The 15,726-nt window shown below is 37.8% G+C and overlaps 1 protein-coding gene across 7 annotated transcripts in view; it reads right to left on the bottom strand.

The window, feature by feature from the left end:
- cep112 (centrosomal protein 112) overlaps positions 1-8,358 on the bottom strand; it is a 147,328-nt gene extending 138,970 nt beyond the window's left edge. For 3 of the 7 annotated variants that reach the window (XM_017451134.3, XM_017451144.3, XM_047150437.2), the window contains exons 1-4: positions 8,082-8,357; positions 7,810-7,914; positions 4,846-5,036; positions 3,711-3,859 (exon numbers count right to left, since the gene is read on the bottom strand). In XM_017451134.3, the coding sequence (XP_017306623.1) occupies positions 3,711-3,859; positions 4,846-5,036; positions 7,810-7,912 (443 nt within the window). In that variant the 5' untranslated portion in view covers positions 7,913-7,914; positions 8,082-8,357. Of the gene's footprint in view, positions 1-3,710; positions 3,860-4,845; positions 5,037-7,809; positions 7,915-8,081 lie in introns of all 7 variants that reach the window. The other 4 variants (XM_017451124.3, XM_017451153.3, XM_017451099.3 and 1 more) reach the window with 2 other exon arrangements.
- Positions 8,359-15,726: the final 7,368 nt, after the last annotated feature.

The following is a 15,726-nucleotide window of genomic DNA, read 5'->3' on the forward strand; positions in this document are numbered from 1 at the left end:
GCAGAGGCAGTGTGATGCTCTTGACAATGTTCTGCCAGGAAACCTTGTGTCCTGGCATTTATATGAATGCTAATTTGACACATACCACCTACCTAAACATTGTTGCAGACCAAGTACACCCCTTCAACGCAACAGTATTCACTAACAGCAGTGACCTCTTTCATGTTTGAAGACTATGACAAAGAGCTCAAAGTGAATTGGCCTCCAAATTCCCCAGATCTCAATCCGATCGAGCACCTGTGGGACGTGCTGGACAAACAAGTATATATACACTTAAATATATAAACGAATATACAGGAATATATATACTATACATGTTCATTCAGGTTGCTAAATTTCAGATAATGTGATGCACAGTGATTTACAGTTTTCTGTTGAGTTTTGATCATACTGTTACAATAGTTGAAGAGAAGACTTTATGTCTGAAAAAAAATGATTGGCCAGAATTGTTGTAGCTACCTGTAGTGCCTTGTCTTGCCTTAATGTAAAGGAAACACAGAAAGTTTCCTATGGCTGGATGCTCTTATGGCTGCATCCAGTGTTTCATATTTCACAGGAACTAAAAGTAACAGCTAGCTAAAAAAAAAAAGAAAAAGTCTGGGTGCCACTCCCAACAACAAATAAACAAACAAATACACACTGGAAAAAAAATCTAACAGAAAAGAAAATGCAAGTGTTTCCTCATCACCACCTCACTGATAGCGATCAAAAGCAGCCACATCACAAGTGAGCTGACATGCTCGGCCCTTTTCATCTAATCTAAACGAGAGGGACACATGAAAGAACTGCTCCACAAGGACTTGGCCTGTGATCTAAATGCCTTTAATGAGCATACCCAAATCAGACCCTGGACTTCAATCCCTCCCCCAACAAGTCCACACTTTCAAAGTGCAGCTAGGCAAAAAAAATGCAAAACTCACTCCCTATATTTGGTTCTGTCTCCTCTGATTAAGAGGAGCCCTTACTTCAAAAGGAACAGATCAAATGCAGTGTAGGAAGGTCAGCTTTTTAATGCAGAGAGCATGACTCCTCCTATCAGAAAGAGTCGAGCAGATGATGACATCACCACCAAAAAAACCCCAAAACATTTCTACATGCACTGAACATTTTTAGAAATGCTATAAAATGTCTAAATCCGTCAAGCCTGTTTTACAGACATTATAAGCAAATAGGAGAGTTCCATATTTCTATAATAATCTCTATTAAGGCTCAGTGACAATTAAGGCTAAAGATAAGATAAATACCTTATTAATCCCCAGCTATTATTTATTAGCTATTTCATGCTATTAAAGGAAAATAATCAACCATTACCACCCAGTCATCCCAAAATATTTTATTCCTCTTACACCACAACAATTTAACAATGATTCCATATTTTTTTAATAATTAAAGAATGACACGCTATACTTTTTATCGTTTTTATCTTGCGGAACATCCATAAAACAAGCTAATATATGATGTTATAGCAGATAGAATGTCTTGAAGTCAATAATACGAATTCCTCAAATATCAGATCTGAGAATGCTGTGTTATGTAGCCCTGTTTAGAGGCAGCTTTGTGTATTTCTTATAACCAGCTTGCATGTGGATGAAAAGAAAGTTTAAGGAAAGGCTTTCATCACGGAATGGTATTAAAGTTCGGGCAGTCAAATCAAGACACCGCATGTGCGAAAGCAAAGAACATTGAAATACAATTCCGGAAGACGTACGCAATAACTGAAACCACTAGTCATGAGTGTTTAGTCTCGCTTTGCCTAAATATTCATCATCCTTTTGATGTGGTGTGAGGAAAAAAAGTTCTCCAGTCAAGTGGATCAGGCAGAGAGAAAGCTTCACGAGTTTGTTTTTGTGCCACAAAGGCGAGACGGTACTCTTGCCCATTTTGCTATGTGCGGTGTTAGTTTCAGCTTGATGCCAGCCATAACAGCTGATTTAATAGGATTTTGTCTGAGTTCAAAGAGCATGCCATATTGCCTGGATGGAGTTGTCTGGAAGCTGTATCCAGCTGCTTATGAGTTTACTTATATACTGTACGTACGTAGAATGAAAACTTTGGGGTTTGGAGAGGATGGCAAAAGTAATAAATATGTTATAAGCATGACAAGGAAGTTCTAACTTAACAATGACTGTGTATGAATGGCTTTATTCTGGGAAATGTTAAAACATATATATTTACCAAAACAATCCTTAATGTCACCAGGAAGTGCCTTGAAACGCACAGTGTTATTTGACATGTTGACGTGATTTCCACTGAAACAGGAAGTCACTGCGAGACATGTCAAGTGGCTCGTCCCCCATTTTTTAAACAACCAGTAGCATTTAGATTACCTCACAGCCCGGGCTAGGCCGTACTTGACAAGAAAACTGAAATCGGAAAAACTGAAAGTGAATGCATTCAAACCACTTCCTTCTTAACCGACTGAATAAAAGCGCAAACGTTCGAACAGCCAAAGACGGCAACTTCTTCAAGGTGACGTTTATAATCTTGGGGGCGGGACACTTCCGATTCTAGAGAGCATTTGATTGGACAGAAAACCTGATGAGCAGCTCAAGTGCAGAACGAGGTCATGAAAGCAGTTGATCAGTATCACTGGTACAGAGAGAGACTGTATATTTTGCATGCATATATCTTCTAAATGCAAATTTTGTTATTGTTTTGGAGCACCCTAGTTTATAGAGAACCTTAAGGCTAGCATATTCAGGCTAAAAGCCACAAAACGTTTATTTTGATTTCATGGGGACTTTACAAAACCTAAAAAAATCTTAACAAAACATGGGGATTGGAGGTATATGGGGGAGATGGTCCAAGATTGGACACGGGCTAGGAAATCAGGGCTAACATTGAGTAATGTGCACTAGGCGTCGGTGTGCTTTAGTCGCAAAGCACTTTAATCAAGTTGCTGGATAGCTACATTCTATAGATATAAAATATGGATATAAAATGTTGAAATCTAATTTTTAAATGACGGAATTAAAAACAAAAAAGAAGAAATATAGCTGACAGAACAATACTCAGTCAATAATAATACTGCCATAAAATCTGCCCCGTTACACTAAAAGCGTTCTTTTATGTTGCCTCATATGAATTGCTGCACTCATGTTTCTGAATCAGCTTTGGTACAGAACACGGCAATATTTCATGGTGGTATATAATTACACAAACGCGAGTACATGTTGTAATTAGCACTTTTTTCTGTACTTAATGCCTTGTAATTACCTTTTATTCATGTGATGCTTCATTGTAGTTACACTGGTTCTTACCGAGTACTATAATATAAAGTGTCTCATTGGGAACAGGGGCATAAATGGAACCTTTCCAGTTAGAGCAATAAATCAAACAAAACACTCGAGTGCTATTAATCTTACATGCAGCCTGACTTTTGTTATGTGATTATCTACCGTGGTTTAAGAATACACCATGCAAAATGTGCTGCTTATGCATTTACAGCCTGAATTCGAATTGAAATCTTTAGATAGTGATTTGGGCTTCCATGAATAATGATTTAACTGTGTCCAGTACATCACACTGTAGCATATCAAACATTGGTGGCAGAGTGGGATTTGTTTAATGCCTTGGAAAGCCCAGCCCAACATTAATCATAGGTTATTCACAACATTATTCAAACCTTTTGGCCAAATTCAAAATATAACGTATTCAATACACTAAGATTAAATAACACCAAGGCTGGGTGTAGTTAGTGAAGTGAATACCTGTTTGGGTTTGGATGAGGTGGAGAGGAGTCCTTCAGCCGACCGGACCACGTGTCATCACGATCAAGTTCGCCAGAAACCCAGTCTGGCAGCAGGGTGGAGCTCTGTGCTCGAGACCGGGACGCCAGCGGCTCATCATAGTACACTGACTGGTGAGGAAAGCAAAGATTTCAAATCAGTATTTACGCTTCTAAAGTTAGCGATCAGGGAGTCAACTGATTGCTTGGTTTATAAGTTAGGCTGCTTTCACGCCATGTTGAAATTACTGTAATTACTAGATGACAACAATTTTTAAACATTAGACGGTTATCCAACTCTGTGTTAGCTATGTTAAACTGTATTTTATGTCTGTCGTTTATTTTCAGATGAATCTTGCATTATTTAGACATTAATAATTGTCAGTTATACGGATTTATTACACAGAAATATCACAAGATAACTACTTAACTACATTTTACTGCTGAAGCCGCCACCGATTTGGGGTTTTTCCTGCATCACATTGCAGCTGTCAGGTGTTACAAGTCGGCGCTCTCGGAAAATACCTAGTTTACAAGTTGTAATTCCGAGTTCTATGAGGACGTGAGCACTTTTTACAAGTTGGAATTTCGTAATTACAACATGGCATGAATGCAGCTTTAAGTCAAGAAAAGTACATCTTTACTCTTATCACAGCCATACACAGTGTGCAGTACATAGTAAGATAAAATAACATTTATCCTGAACTCGGATTAGACTGTTGGCAGATTAGCAAAGCAGGCTAACTGTACTGGCTATAAACACTCTCCAGAAGAACCAACGATCTCTGCTACTTCCTTCCAAGCTTTAGTTTTCTTAGGTCTTATAATGTCTCTATACACATTTAATGAGAGGTCATACACGATAGAATAAAATGAAACCACGGCTGTAAATTTAGCTTTTTTTTTGCTAAATTCTAATCTAAGCCTAGTTTATGGATCACAATTTGGCATACGATTTAGATTCGTCTGCCTGCCTCTCTTCAATAAAAGCTTTAACTGCACTTGCATCTGTCTCCACTTTATTTACATGACAATGGCAAGGTTGAAATTGAACAGTTTTCCCAATTTTTTAATAGATTAAAACAGAATTTTCTTGGTAGGAAAAAAAAAAAAATTACCATGTACGTTGGTAAAGTCTTGAGGCTTCCCGGTTCAGGCTTGTAGGTAAACGGTCCCTCAAGAACTCCTTTCCTGAGCATGTGCAGAAGAAGCCTGGTGTATGCATTTCGATTTTTCCTTCCCATCAGCCCAGAGCCGGACGCCACAGGATCACAGAGCTTCTTGATCCACAGGGCACACCGCTGACGCTCTGGTTTAGACGATTTGAGGTGTTAATACAGGCCAACATTCAATTTGGATGTCACATTTGTACAAGGTGGTGTGATAAATATGATGGGATGTGCTGTTATAGGAAAACAATGAACAGTGGGGTAGTGTGATTTGGCCCAACTCAAAAACATACTTATATATATATATATATATATATATATATATATATATATATATATATATAAAGATGAAAGTCTGCAAAAAAATGCTTTAACATTTTTCTCATAAAACTAATCACATACGCTAATTGACTGCACTGCACTGTAAGCAGGTGTAAAAGGCTGAAAGCAGATACAGTGATACTAAACATCAGACTGTCAACTTCACCCAACATGCCTGATCATTCATTTTGCGATCACGAAAATTTAATACAAAATCAAGCAAACTCTGCGAAATTAGGAGCTTACAATTTTTCAAAATTACCACAGATTTTCCACAGATCTGAGCAAAGATGCGTCAAATGACGTCATCACATCACATATTCAGCCAAAGTCCTCTTCGGTTCACGTGCGTCGAACACGAGTACAGCTTAAAGGCCTCATTTAACAGTAATTACTACATGGTGTGAATGCAGTGACTGTGTGTTTGTGCATAGTTGGCATGGCTGCCAGTGTGTGATGTTATATCTACAATGTGAGTGGTTTTTGCTTTCATGTTGAGTTTTCTTTTCTTTGCTTTGCCTTGACTTGCTTTGTCTTGCCTAGCCTTAATCTAGGTCCTTGTTTTAGTCGTTCCAGTTTTTGGGTCCTTTTCCAGTCTTCGATTATTTTTTTTTTAGTTGTTTGGTTTTTTTTTTTAAAATACGCAATTGTATCCGACTCATTCATGACAACAATAGGCTTTCCCTAGATTCTGAACAAAGTTGGTCACATATTGATCGGATGCTACGAAATCGTATTGTATCGTACCAGATCCAGAGGCATCATCAAACATTGAATCATTATCTTATGAACCGAAATCATATTTTACAGTTACATTTATAAAGGGCCTTTCTAGACACTCAAAGTGCTTTACTTAGTATTGGAGAGGGGGGGAGAATCTCCTCAACCACTAGTGTGTAGTATCCACCTGGACACATCAGAATGAAGAGAAAGTATGATCTCTGATTTTAACCACGGCATGGTTGTTGGTATCAGATGGGTTGGTTTGAGTATTTCAGAAACTACTGATCTGCTGGGATTTTCACACACAACAGTCTCTTGAGTTTACTCAGAACGGTGCGACAAACACTGGATGAGCGACAGTTCTGTTGGGGGAAACGCCTTGTTGATGAGAGAGATCTGAGGAGAATGACCAGACTGGTTTGAGCTGACAAAGTCTATAGTAACGCAAATAAGCACTTGCTACAACCAGTTTGGGTGAGTCTGTGCCTCAGATTCTTGTTCTTGTTGATTGACAGGAGTGGACCCTGATGTAGCTCATCCACCTCAAGGTCAATATTCTGTGCATGCTGACATGCTTTTCTGTTCACCACGGTTGTAATGAGTGCTTATTTGAGTTACTATAGACCAGAGAGATCGGAAGGGGGGTGCAAATTGTTTTCAAGAAAAAAAAAAAAAAAACACAGACAGGGAATCATTTGGGGACTCCCCAAATGATTATAGCTTTTCAAATAGAGTGTGCATAAATGAAAAACCCCCTGTTTCCCTCTCCCTCTGTATTATTCCTTTTGCTGGGGAGAGGAGGAGCTTATCCTGCCTTTTATCTGGCTGTCAGTGTAGACCAGTATTGCCACCGTGGCGACTTTTCAGACGCCTTTTTTTGCAACAAAACAAAACAAAAAAAAAGCGCATAGCAACAATTCTAGTGATTTTTGGACAAACCATAACAACTTTTCAAATGTCGCCTGTACTGTCCTGCAAGCGTGAGGTCTTTCCACTGCACTCACACCTCTCTCTGCATCTGCTCTGTTCAGTGAGTGGCTGAAAGCCAGAGATTTAACAATCTCATGGATAACGCAAGATGCACCCTTCGTCCCAATTTACATCATTCATGTACGAATGTCTTTAGAACATAAGATGATTGGAATGCAACATGATTTACATGTAAAATAGTCCACGTTATTACAGCCTACTTCTCTTGTTCAAAGTGGTTAGTGTTCAGAAACATTCATGTTCCACACCTGTCCGTTATATAGTTTTATAAAAATCATAAAAGTTATTTTAAAAATGATAAAAGTTATGAAAAGTAATTTTAAAAAGTACAAAAACACAAAAGCAAAAAAAAAAAAAAATTAAAAATCTATCTATCTATCAAAAACAGATTATAGATTGGGGGGGGTTTAGTTACAAAAGGTTAAGAACCTCTGCGTGTACACTTCCTGTCAGCTCAAATCAGTCTGATCATTCTCCTCAGATCTCTCTCATCAACAAGGCGTTTCCCCCGACCGAACTGTCGCTCATTCTGTGTTTTTTGTTTTTCGCACCGTTCTGAGTAAACTCCCAGGAGATCAGTAGTTTCTGAAATACTCAGACCAGCCCATCTGACACCAACAACCATGCCCTGGTTAAAGTCACAGAGATCACACTTTCTCTTCACTCTGATGGTTGATGTGAACATTAACTGAAGCTCTTGACCTGTATCTGCATGATTTTATGCATTGCAATGCTGCCACATGATTGGCTGATTAGAAAACAGCATGAATGTGCAGGTGTACAATAAAGTGAGAATGTATTGCTTTGAATATAAAAATGTCTTGCCCCGAGAGGTAAACACATAAACACAGCTGTGTTTAGTTCATCAGTAAAACTGACCTGATTTATCTGGAAGCCTGAGCACGAAGGGTTTCATGTCAACTAAGTAGTGATCAAATTCAGAGTCCAGTTTTTCCATAGAGTCTTCTTCTCTACTCATCATGTCTGTAAAGTAAAGCAGGGGGAAAGACCATGTCTAATGAAAATGCACAATAGAAACTAGCTGCGTCTCTTAGCTGTTTTCTCTTTTCAATTTACATACATCATAACTAAACAGTCTTTTACACCACTGCAGGTATGCTCTAATACTCAGTGGCGGAAAAGTCACTCACTATTTAAAATAAGCTCAGTGACTCAGTGCATCCGTTACCGACCAGCGCCTTATTCAAAAACACTGGCAAAGTCACCGCACTCTGTGAATACACTGTTCTATATCAACTCATATAAACACACAAAGTCCAAGCTGTGTGTGTGTATTTCTGCATCCATGCAAGAGCTCAAATCAAAACGGAAACCATGTTGAACGGTTACCGAGTTGAGCAGCAGCAAGTTTGTTTGTAAATCAGAGCTGCCAAACGGTTCAAACTCACTTCGCGTGAAGCCACACACAGTAACCACTAAACAAAATGGCCGCCAGGAGAGCACTGGCACAGACAAAAGTCTTAACAAAGTTATAATAAAACATTAAACCAAATATAACACCATGCTATATATTATATTATATTATATTATATTATATTATATTATATTATATTATATTATATTATATTATATTATATTATATTATATTATATTTTCCATCTCTCCACTTTCTGTACTGCTTATCCTAAACATGGCTACGGGATGGCCTGGAGAAAAACAAACAAACAAACAAACACAAAAAAAACCCCCAAATAATAGAAACCCTCATAGAATTTGTAATGGTTTTAATGGTTATAATGGGTATTGTATTGGTTTTAATGGAAACTGTAATGGTCCCTGAAGGGTCTCTACTGGTAATTTGTTGCCTTCTATTGGTGGCCATTAAGGACCAATAATGGTAATGGTTTTAATTGTGTTTGTAGTGGAAACCATTAGAAGTTCTGTAATGGTTTCTATTGGGGTTTTTTTCAGCAGGGTGGATAGGGTGCCAGCCCATCGCAGGGCATGCACGTTCACACACATTCATACACTGTGGACACGCCGATCAGCCTACTGTGCATGTCTTTGGACTGGGAGAGGAAACCGGAGTACCCGGAGGAAACCCCCACAGAACAGGGAGAACATGTAAACCCTGCACACACAGGCCTGTATCGGGAATCGAACCCCTAATGCTGGAAATATTATATTATATTGTATTACATTATATTATATTATATTATATTATATTATATTATATTATATTATATTATATTATATTAAGAAAACAAGATAATAGGTGACAAATTTATTACAATAAGCTTCTGGAAAATTATCACAAAGGATTTATCATCATTTATGTGTTTAAGGAGAAAACAGTGAACCTCTATTGGAAAGTTTGTAGTAAAGGTGTCCACCTCACCGCTCGAGAGTCACCAGTTCAGTCCTGAACTGAGTGTGTGGAATTTCACGTTCTCCCGATATTAACATTGGTTTCCTCTGGCTATGCTACATTGCCCCTAGGTGTAAATGAGTTTGAGAATGTGTTCATGGTGCCATGTGATGGATTAGCATCCTATCCTAAGTGTTTATTGGTGATGAATGAATAAATGAATGAATGAATGAAAAAAATTATATTATAGAGTTTAAATGTACTCCTGCATTAAAATAAGAATCTCCTACTGAAAACTTCCCAATGTTGCCAAATTAGCAACATTTTCACTAGATTTGGTGACTTGTGAATGTGTCCAGTGACAAATCTTGACTTTCAAAGCAGACGTTAACTGTCCTGCACTCAAAATTATAGGACTTTGTAAACATGTAAATAGTTTATGGTGGCATTAGCAAAGACTGTTTCTTTTTCTATACAAAATAAGTCATCTATTTTTTGCTATTCTGATAAAACTCTATTATTTTCTATCATATCTTCAGAAAATCTTCCTCATTTAACACGTTTTGATATGCATTTCATGATTATTCAAGTAACACACAAATTTGCACCACATTTTTTGCTCAAAATAAATGAAACAAAATTGAATGGAATTTGTATGGTAGGTGTGTCAAACTTTATTAATGTGGAATAAAAAGAAGAAGAAGAAGAAGAAGAAGAAGAAGAAGAAGAACAAGAACAAGAACAAGAACAAGAACAAGAAGTGCACACCATTATTACATTAAACGTTTCCACTTAATTAAAATAAACATTTATTTATTCCTTTTAGTAGTTTTCCACATAAATTTTAATATTCACTTTGTCAGTGAAATGCAACATTAAGCATTTTTTCCAGTAAAAGAAAAATCCATAAAACTACAAATATTATAGCTCTACAGTCTTTCATATAATCCGGTATTTAAATAATTTAATAAATCATTTGCTATTTGGGATTTTAATTTGAAATACTATTTTTCCTTAGAGACCTGATGTTGTTTCCGGCTTCACAGCATTTCAGAACGCCGTTGTTATCTCCTAGCAACAGTTCAACACCTGGCGTGTGTGCATTGCTGCTGCTGTATTCGTAATTCTCCAAGCCAAACAAACAAAGACAAAATAAAGACATATGTAAAAACATTTAAACACACATTTAACATAAACTAAAAAAAAAGTTGCAAATATCCCAAATCCAATTTTCCAGTCCATCAGTCTTTACAATCCAATTTTCCAGTCCATCAGTCTTTACAATCCAATTTTACAATCCATACGTAACCTAATTAACATAAAATTAAATCATATTGAATGCACAGCCAGCACTTTTAATCTGAAGCTAGGACCATTTAACATTAGATCTCTTGCGTCTAAGGCTCTTATTGTTAACAAAATCATTACTTATCAGGAATGTAATTTAATGTGTTTAACGGAAACTTGGATTAAACCAAACGAGTACATAGCATTAAATGAAGCCAGTCCTCCTGGATACAGTTATGTACATCGGCCTCGTTCAACTGGTAGAGGAGGAGGTGTTGATCTCATCCATAGTAAAAATCTAGTCGTCACACAAAAACCTAGTTATAAATTTAATTCTTTTGAAATTCTTTATACCAGTATAAGTTATGTAGCCACAAAAAATAAGTCAATTCGTCTAATTATTATTTACAGACCCCCAGGGCCATGTACTGAATTTCTTAGTGAATTTGCAGACTTTGTCTCAAACCTGGTTGTGTCTGTATAAAAAGCATTAATCGTCTGAGATTTTAATATTCATTTTGATAACCTGGAAGACCCTCTAAGATTAGTGGTTGTGTCCATCTTAGACTCAGAAGGGATTAATCATAACGTAATCGGGCCTACTCATAATGGTGGTCACACTCTTGATCTGATACTAACATACGGATTAAGTATAGAAAATATTGTCATTTTTCCGCAGTCTGAAGTTGCCTCAGACCATTATCTTATATCGTTCATAATACATATTGATCATAATATTCCCACCTCGCCTTGCTACCGCGTAAAACGTACCTACACATCAGCTACTGCACCGAGCTTCATAAATAACCTCGCAGAAACATCAATTAGATTTGGATCACCGTCAGATCCCATAGAACTCGATCAGGCGACTGAAAGCTTGGAGTCAACACTCCGCTACACGCTAGATAGAGTGGCTCCACTCAAAAGAAAATTAATTAGAGAGAAAAAATTAGCACCCTGGTATAACGATCAAACGCGAACCTTAAAACAGACAACTCGACAATTAGAACGTAAATGGCGTCAAACCAAACTGGTGATATTTCAAACAGCATGGAAGGAGAGCCTACTGAAATATAGAAAATCTCTTGGCGATGCTAGAAAAATCTATTTCTCCACCTTAATAGCTTAATAGATAACAAAAACAATTCTAGATTTCTATTCAACACGGTAGCAAAATTAACTAGGAATTAAACCACTACAGAGAGAAACACTCAATCATTACATAGCAGTGAAGATTTCATGAAATTTTTCATTGATAAGGTTGAAAATATTAGACGTGAAATGCAGGTCATTAAATTCAAACCGGACAGTACTGTAACAAACCCATTACATGACAATGTAGCAATATCAGATCAATGTTTAGAGTGTTTTGCTCCGCTTAGAGAGACCGAACTAGCTACATTAATCTCTTCAGCCAATTCATCGACTTGCATACTAGATCCCGTACCTACATGTTTGTTTAAACAGATTTGTTCAGGAGTAATTGAACCACTTCTAAATATAATCAATTCTTCCCTAAGCACTGGCTATGTACCTAAATCACTTAAATTATCAGTTATTAAACCCTTGATTAAAAAACCTGACCTTGACCCCTCTCAACTGTCCAGCTATAGACCAATATCAAATCTCCCCTTCATCTCTAAGATTTTAGAAAAGGTTGTAGCAAAGCAGTTAGCACTGTTATGCTGATGATACACAGTTGTATGTTTCAGTGAAGAGAGAGGACAGACAGAAGCTTAGTAAGGTTGAGGAATGTGTAAAGGACATTAGACGTAGGATGTTAACTAACTTCCTTTTACTTAATTCTGATAAAACATAAATACTATTATTAGGATCACGTGTAGCTAGAAATAATCTTTCTGATCACATGGTTACTCTGGATGGACTTTCTGTTTCATCATGTACAGCAGTTAAAGACCTTGGAGTGATTATTGACTCCAGCCTATCATTTGATGCTCATGTAGATAATATTACTAGGATAGCCTTCTTTCATCTCAGAAATATTTGTAGGATAAGAAATATATTGTCACTACATGATGCAGAAATACTAGTTCATGCATTCGTCACCTCTAGATTAGATTACTGTAATGCCTTACTGTCTGGATGTTCCAGTAGGAGCATAAACAAACTCCAGTCCATGCAGCTGCTAGAGTCCTAACTAGAACTAGAACATACGACCATATCACACCAATATTATCAATACTGCATTGGCTCCCAGTGGAATCCCGCATTAACTATAAAATACTTTTATAAGCCCATAAAGCACTAAACGGTCTCGCGCCACAACATCTAAGCGACCTTTTGATTTTCTATGATCCGCCACGCCTACTTAGATCAAAAGATGCAGGCTATTTGACGGTACCTCGAATAATGAAGGCTACAGCAGGGGGGAGAGTTTTCGCTTATAGAGCCCCACTGTTATGGAACAGTCTTCCTATTAGTGTTCGGGACTCAGACACAGTCTCAGTGTTTAAGTCTAGGCTTAAAACGTATTTGTTTACTCAAGCCTACCCTGACTTTCTATTATAATAATTCCCAGTCCTAATAATCTTTTCTCTCCCTCTCTCCTTCTGCCGAGCCACACACGATTTTATGAAGATACTAGAGATCCAGATCCTTTCTGCCTCTGGATGGAGCTCTAATCTACTCCAATTCCAGACTGCTGGGACTACGGCTGCTCCTAACGCCATATAGACTTCATATAAGTCAATAATGAACTTTTTCACCTTATCTGTTGTTACCCAGATGAGGATGGGTTCCCTTCTGAGTCGGTTCCTCTCAAGGTTTCTTCCTCTTAAAACATCTTAGGGAGTTTTTCCTTGCCACCGTCGCCACTCAGTGGCTTGCTCAGTTGGGATAAATTTGCACCTTTAATATCTGTATACCGTGTTGATATTTCTGTAAAGCTGCTTTGAGACAATGTCTATTGTAAAAAGCGCTATACGAATAAAATTGAATTGAATTGAATTGAATATGTCTTTACAATCCAATTTTCCAATCCATCAGTCTTTACAATCCACTTTTACAATCCATATGTCTTTACAAGCTAATTTTAGAATCCATCACTCTTTACAATCAAGCTTTAAGATCCATCAGTCTTTACAATCCAATTTTACAATCAGCTGCACAGATCACAGTTTCCCATCCCTGGTCCTGGTGTTTTAGCTAAGGAAAAAGTTAATAGGTGATTAGTTGAATTAGCTGTGCTGTGAGCAGGGAAAAGATTCAAATGTGTAGGATAAGGTGCAGCTACTCCAGCACAACGGGTGGGAATCTGTGGTGTAAATAAAAAATAAACCGAAAAAAGACTGTGGTCTGTAAACCTGTGTGAAACTCCTCACTGCTCTGCTAAACAGCTTCCACAATCACAGGCACATGCACAATACTAGATAACAGGTTCAAATTCTTTTCAACAGGTTCAACAGCAACAACAACAAACACTTTTCCAAGCTATGAGTCATAAAAGGCAACATTATGTTCAATATTAGGATTTTTCTAAAAAGATATTATCATGATGTAGTTAGTATTGTACTAACTGATATTTAGGCAATTTACAAACTATGTCTGCCCATATGTATTTCTCCTATTTTTCGCAATAAGGTGGAGAGAGTTAACTTGGCACTAGCTCTGGTGCTGTGGTCACACTTCAGGGTCAACCTGAGATGACAGGTCAAATAAGTGAAATTAAATATGCTTTAATATATTTGTATAAGTAGTTAGCACATTCGCCTCACACCTCTAGGGTTGAGGGTTCGATTCCTGACGCAACTCCGTGTGTGTGAAGCTTGCATGTTCTCCCCGTAATGCAGGGGTTTCCTCCGGGTACTCCGGTTTTCTCCCCTAGTACAAAGACATGAATGGTACGCTGACTGGCATGTCCAAAGTGTGTGTATGTGTATGTGATTGTGCCCTGTGATGGATTGGCACCCTGTCCAGGGTGTACCCCGCCTTGTGCCCGATGCTCCCTGGGATAGGCTCCAGATTCCTCGTGACTCAGTAGGGTAAGCGGTATAGAAAATGGATGGATGGATGGATATTTGTATAAAATATAGTATAGTTAAAGTTATTAAGGTTATGAAATATACTGTAAGTATTTTAAAGTATATGTGTATATATATATATATATATATATATATATATATATATATATATATATATATATATATATGTAAACAGTATGTCACAGAAGTGAGTACATCCCTCACATTTTTGTAAATATTTGATTATACCTTTTCATGTGACAACATTGAAGAAATGACACTTTGCTACAATGTAAAGTAGTGAGTGTACAGCTTGTGTAACAGTGTAAATTTGCTGTCCCCTCAAAATAACTCAACACACAGCCATTAATGTCTAAACCGCTAGCAACAAAAGTGAGTACACCCCTAAGTGAAAATGTCCAAATTGGGCCCAATGTTTCAATATTTTGTGTGCTCACAAATTACGGTGAGGTTAAAAAGTTGTTGTTTATGTACATGATATGACTCAGGAACAATGAGTTGTCTCAGAGAGTGATTCATTCATTTTGTGTTGACCATGCATGCGCAGCAACATCCCCATAGGTTCTGTACCGGAAACAGAAATGATTAGTTCACCTCTTGAGTCTTCGGGTTCGAGTCGTTCGTTCATCATGTTACAGCTCCACTGCATTCAGCCTATGGAGCGGTCACAGGATGAACAAACTACTCGAACCTGAAGACTCAAGAGGTGAACTAATCAACGCAAGACTCGGATGGGGAGGTGAGGTGACCTAACAGACTGCATCGCCTGAAGACCTAATGCTAAGCTATTAATGAATCATTTCTGCGTCTTATAATTCGGCCTTGACCGCATTAGCCTGTAGTTTATTTTTTAGTCCAAATGTGATCAACGTTTGCACACGTACTAGATGTGTTGGGGAATTTAACATGTAACATTTTAATTATATTCTGCTGAAATGAACGAAATGACTCGTGATTCAAAGATCCGAGTCAGTAAAATTATCCGAACTTCCCATCACTAGAGTACAGGAGCAGGCTATCTGTTGGATGGAAACAGAGACGCTATTTGATTGACGCTAGTGGGGTTTGTTTTTGTTTTTTTGGCGCGTTGCGTCCACGAGGCGGCGCTGTGCGACCTTCCCGGAGCCGCGCCGCCGTCTGAACGCCACTGACGTCACTGAGAGACGCGAAAGAAGCAAA

This window comes from Ictalurus punctatus, chromosome 2 (genome assembly GCF_001660625.3).
Source record: "Ictalurus punctatus breed USDA103 chromosome 2, Coco_2.0, whole genome shotgun sequence".
NCBI lineage: Eukaryota > Metazoa > Chordata > Actinopteri > Siluriformes > Ictaluridae > Ictalurus > Ictalurus punctatus.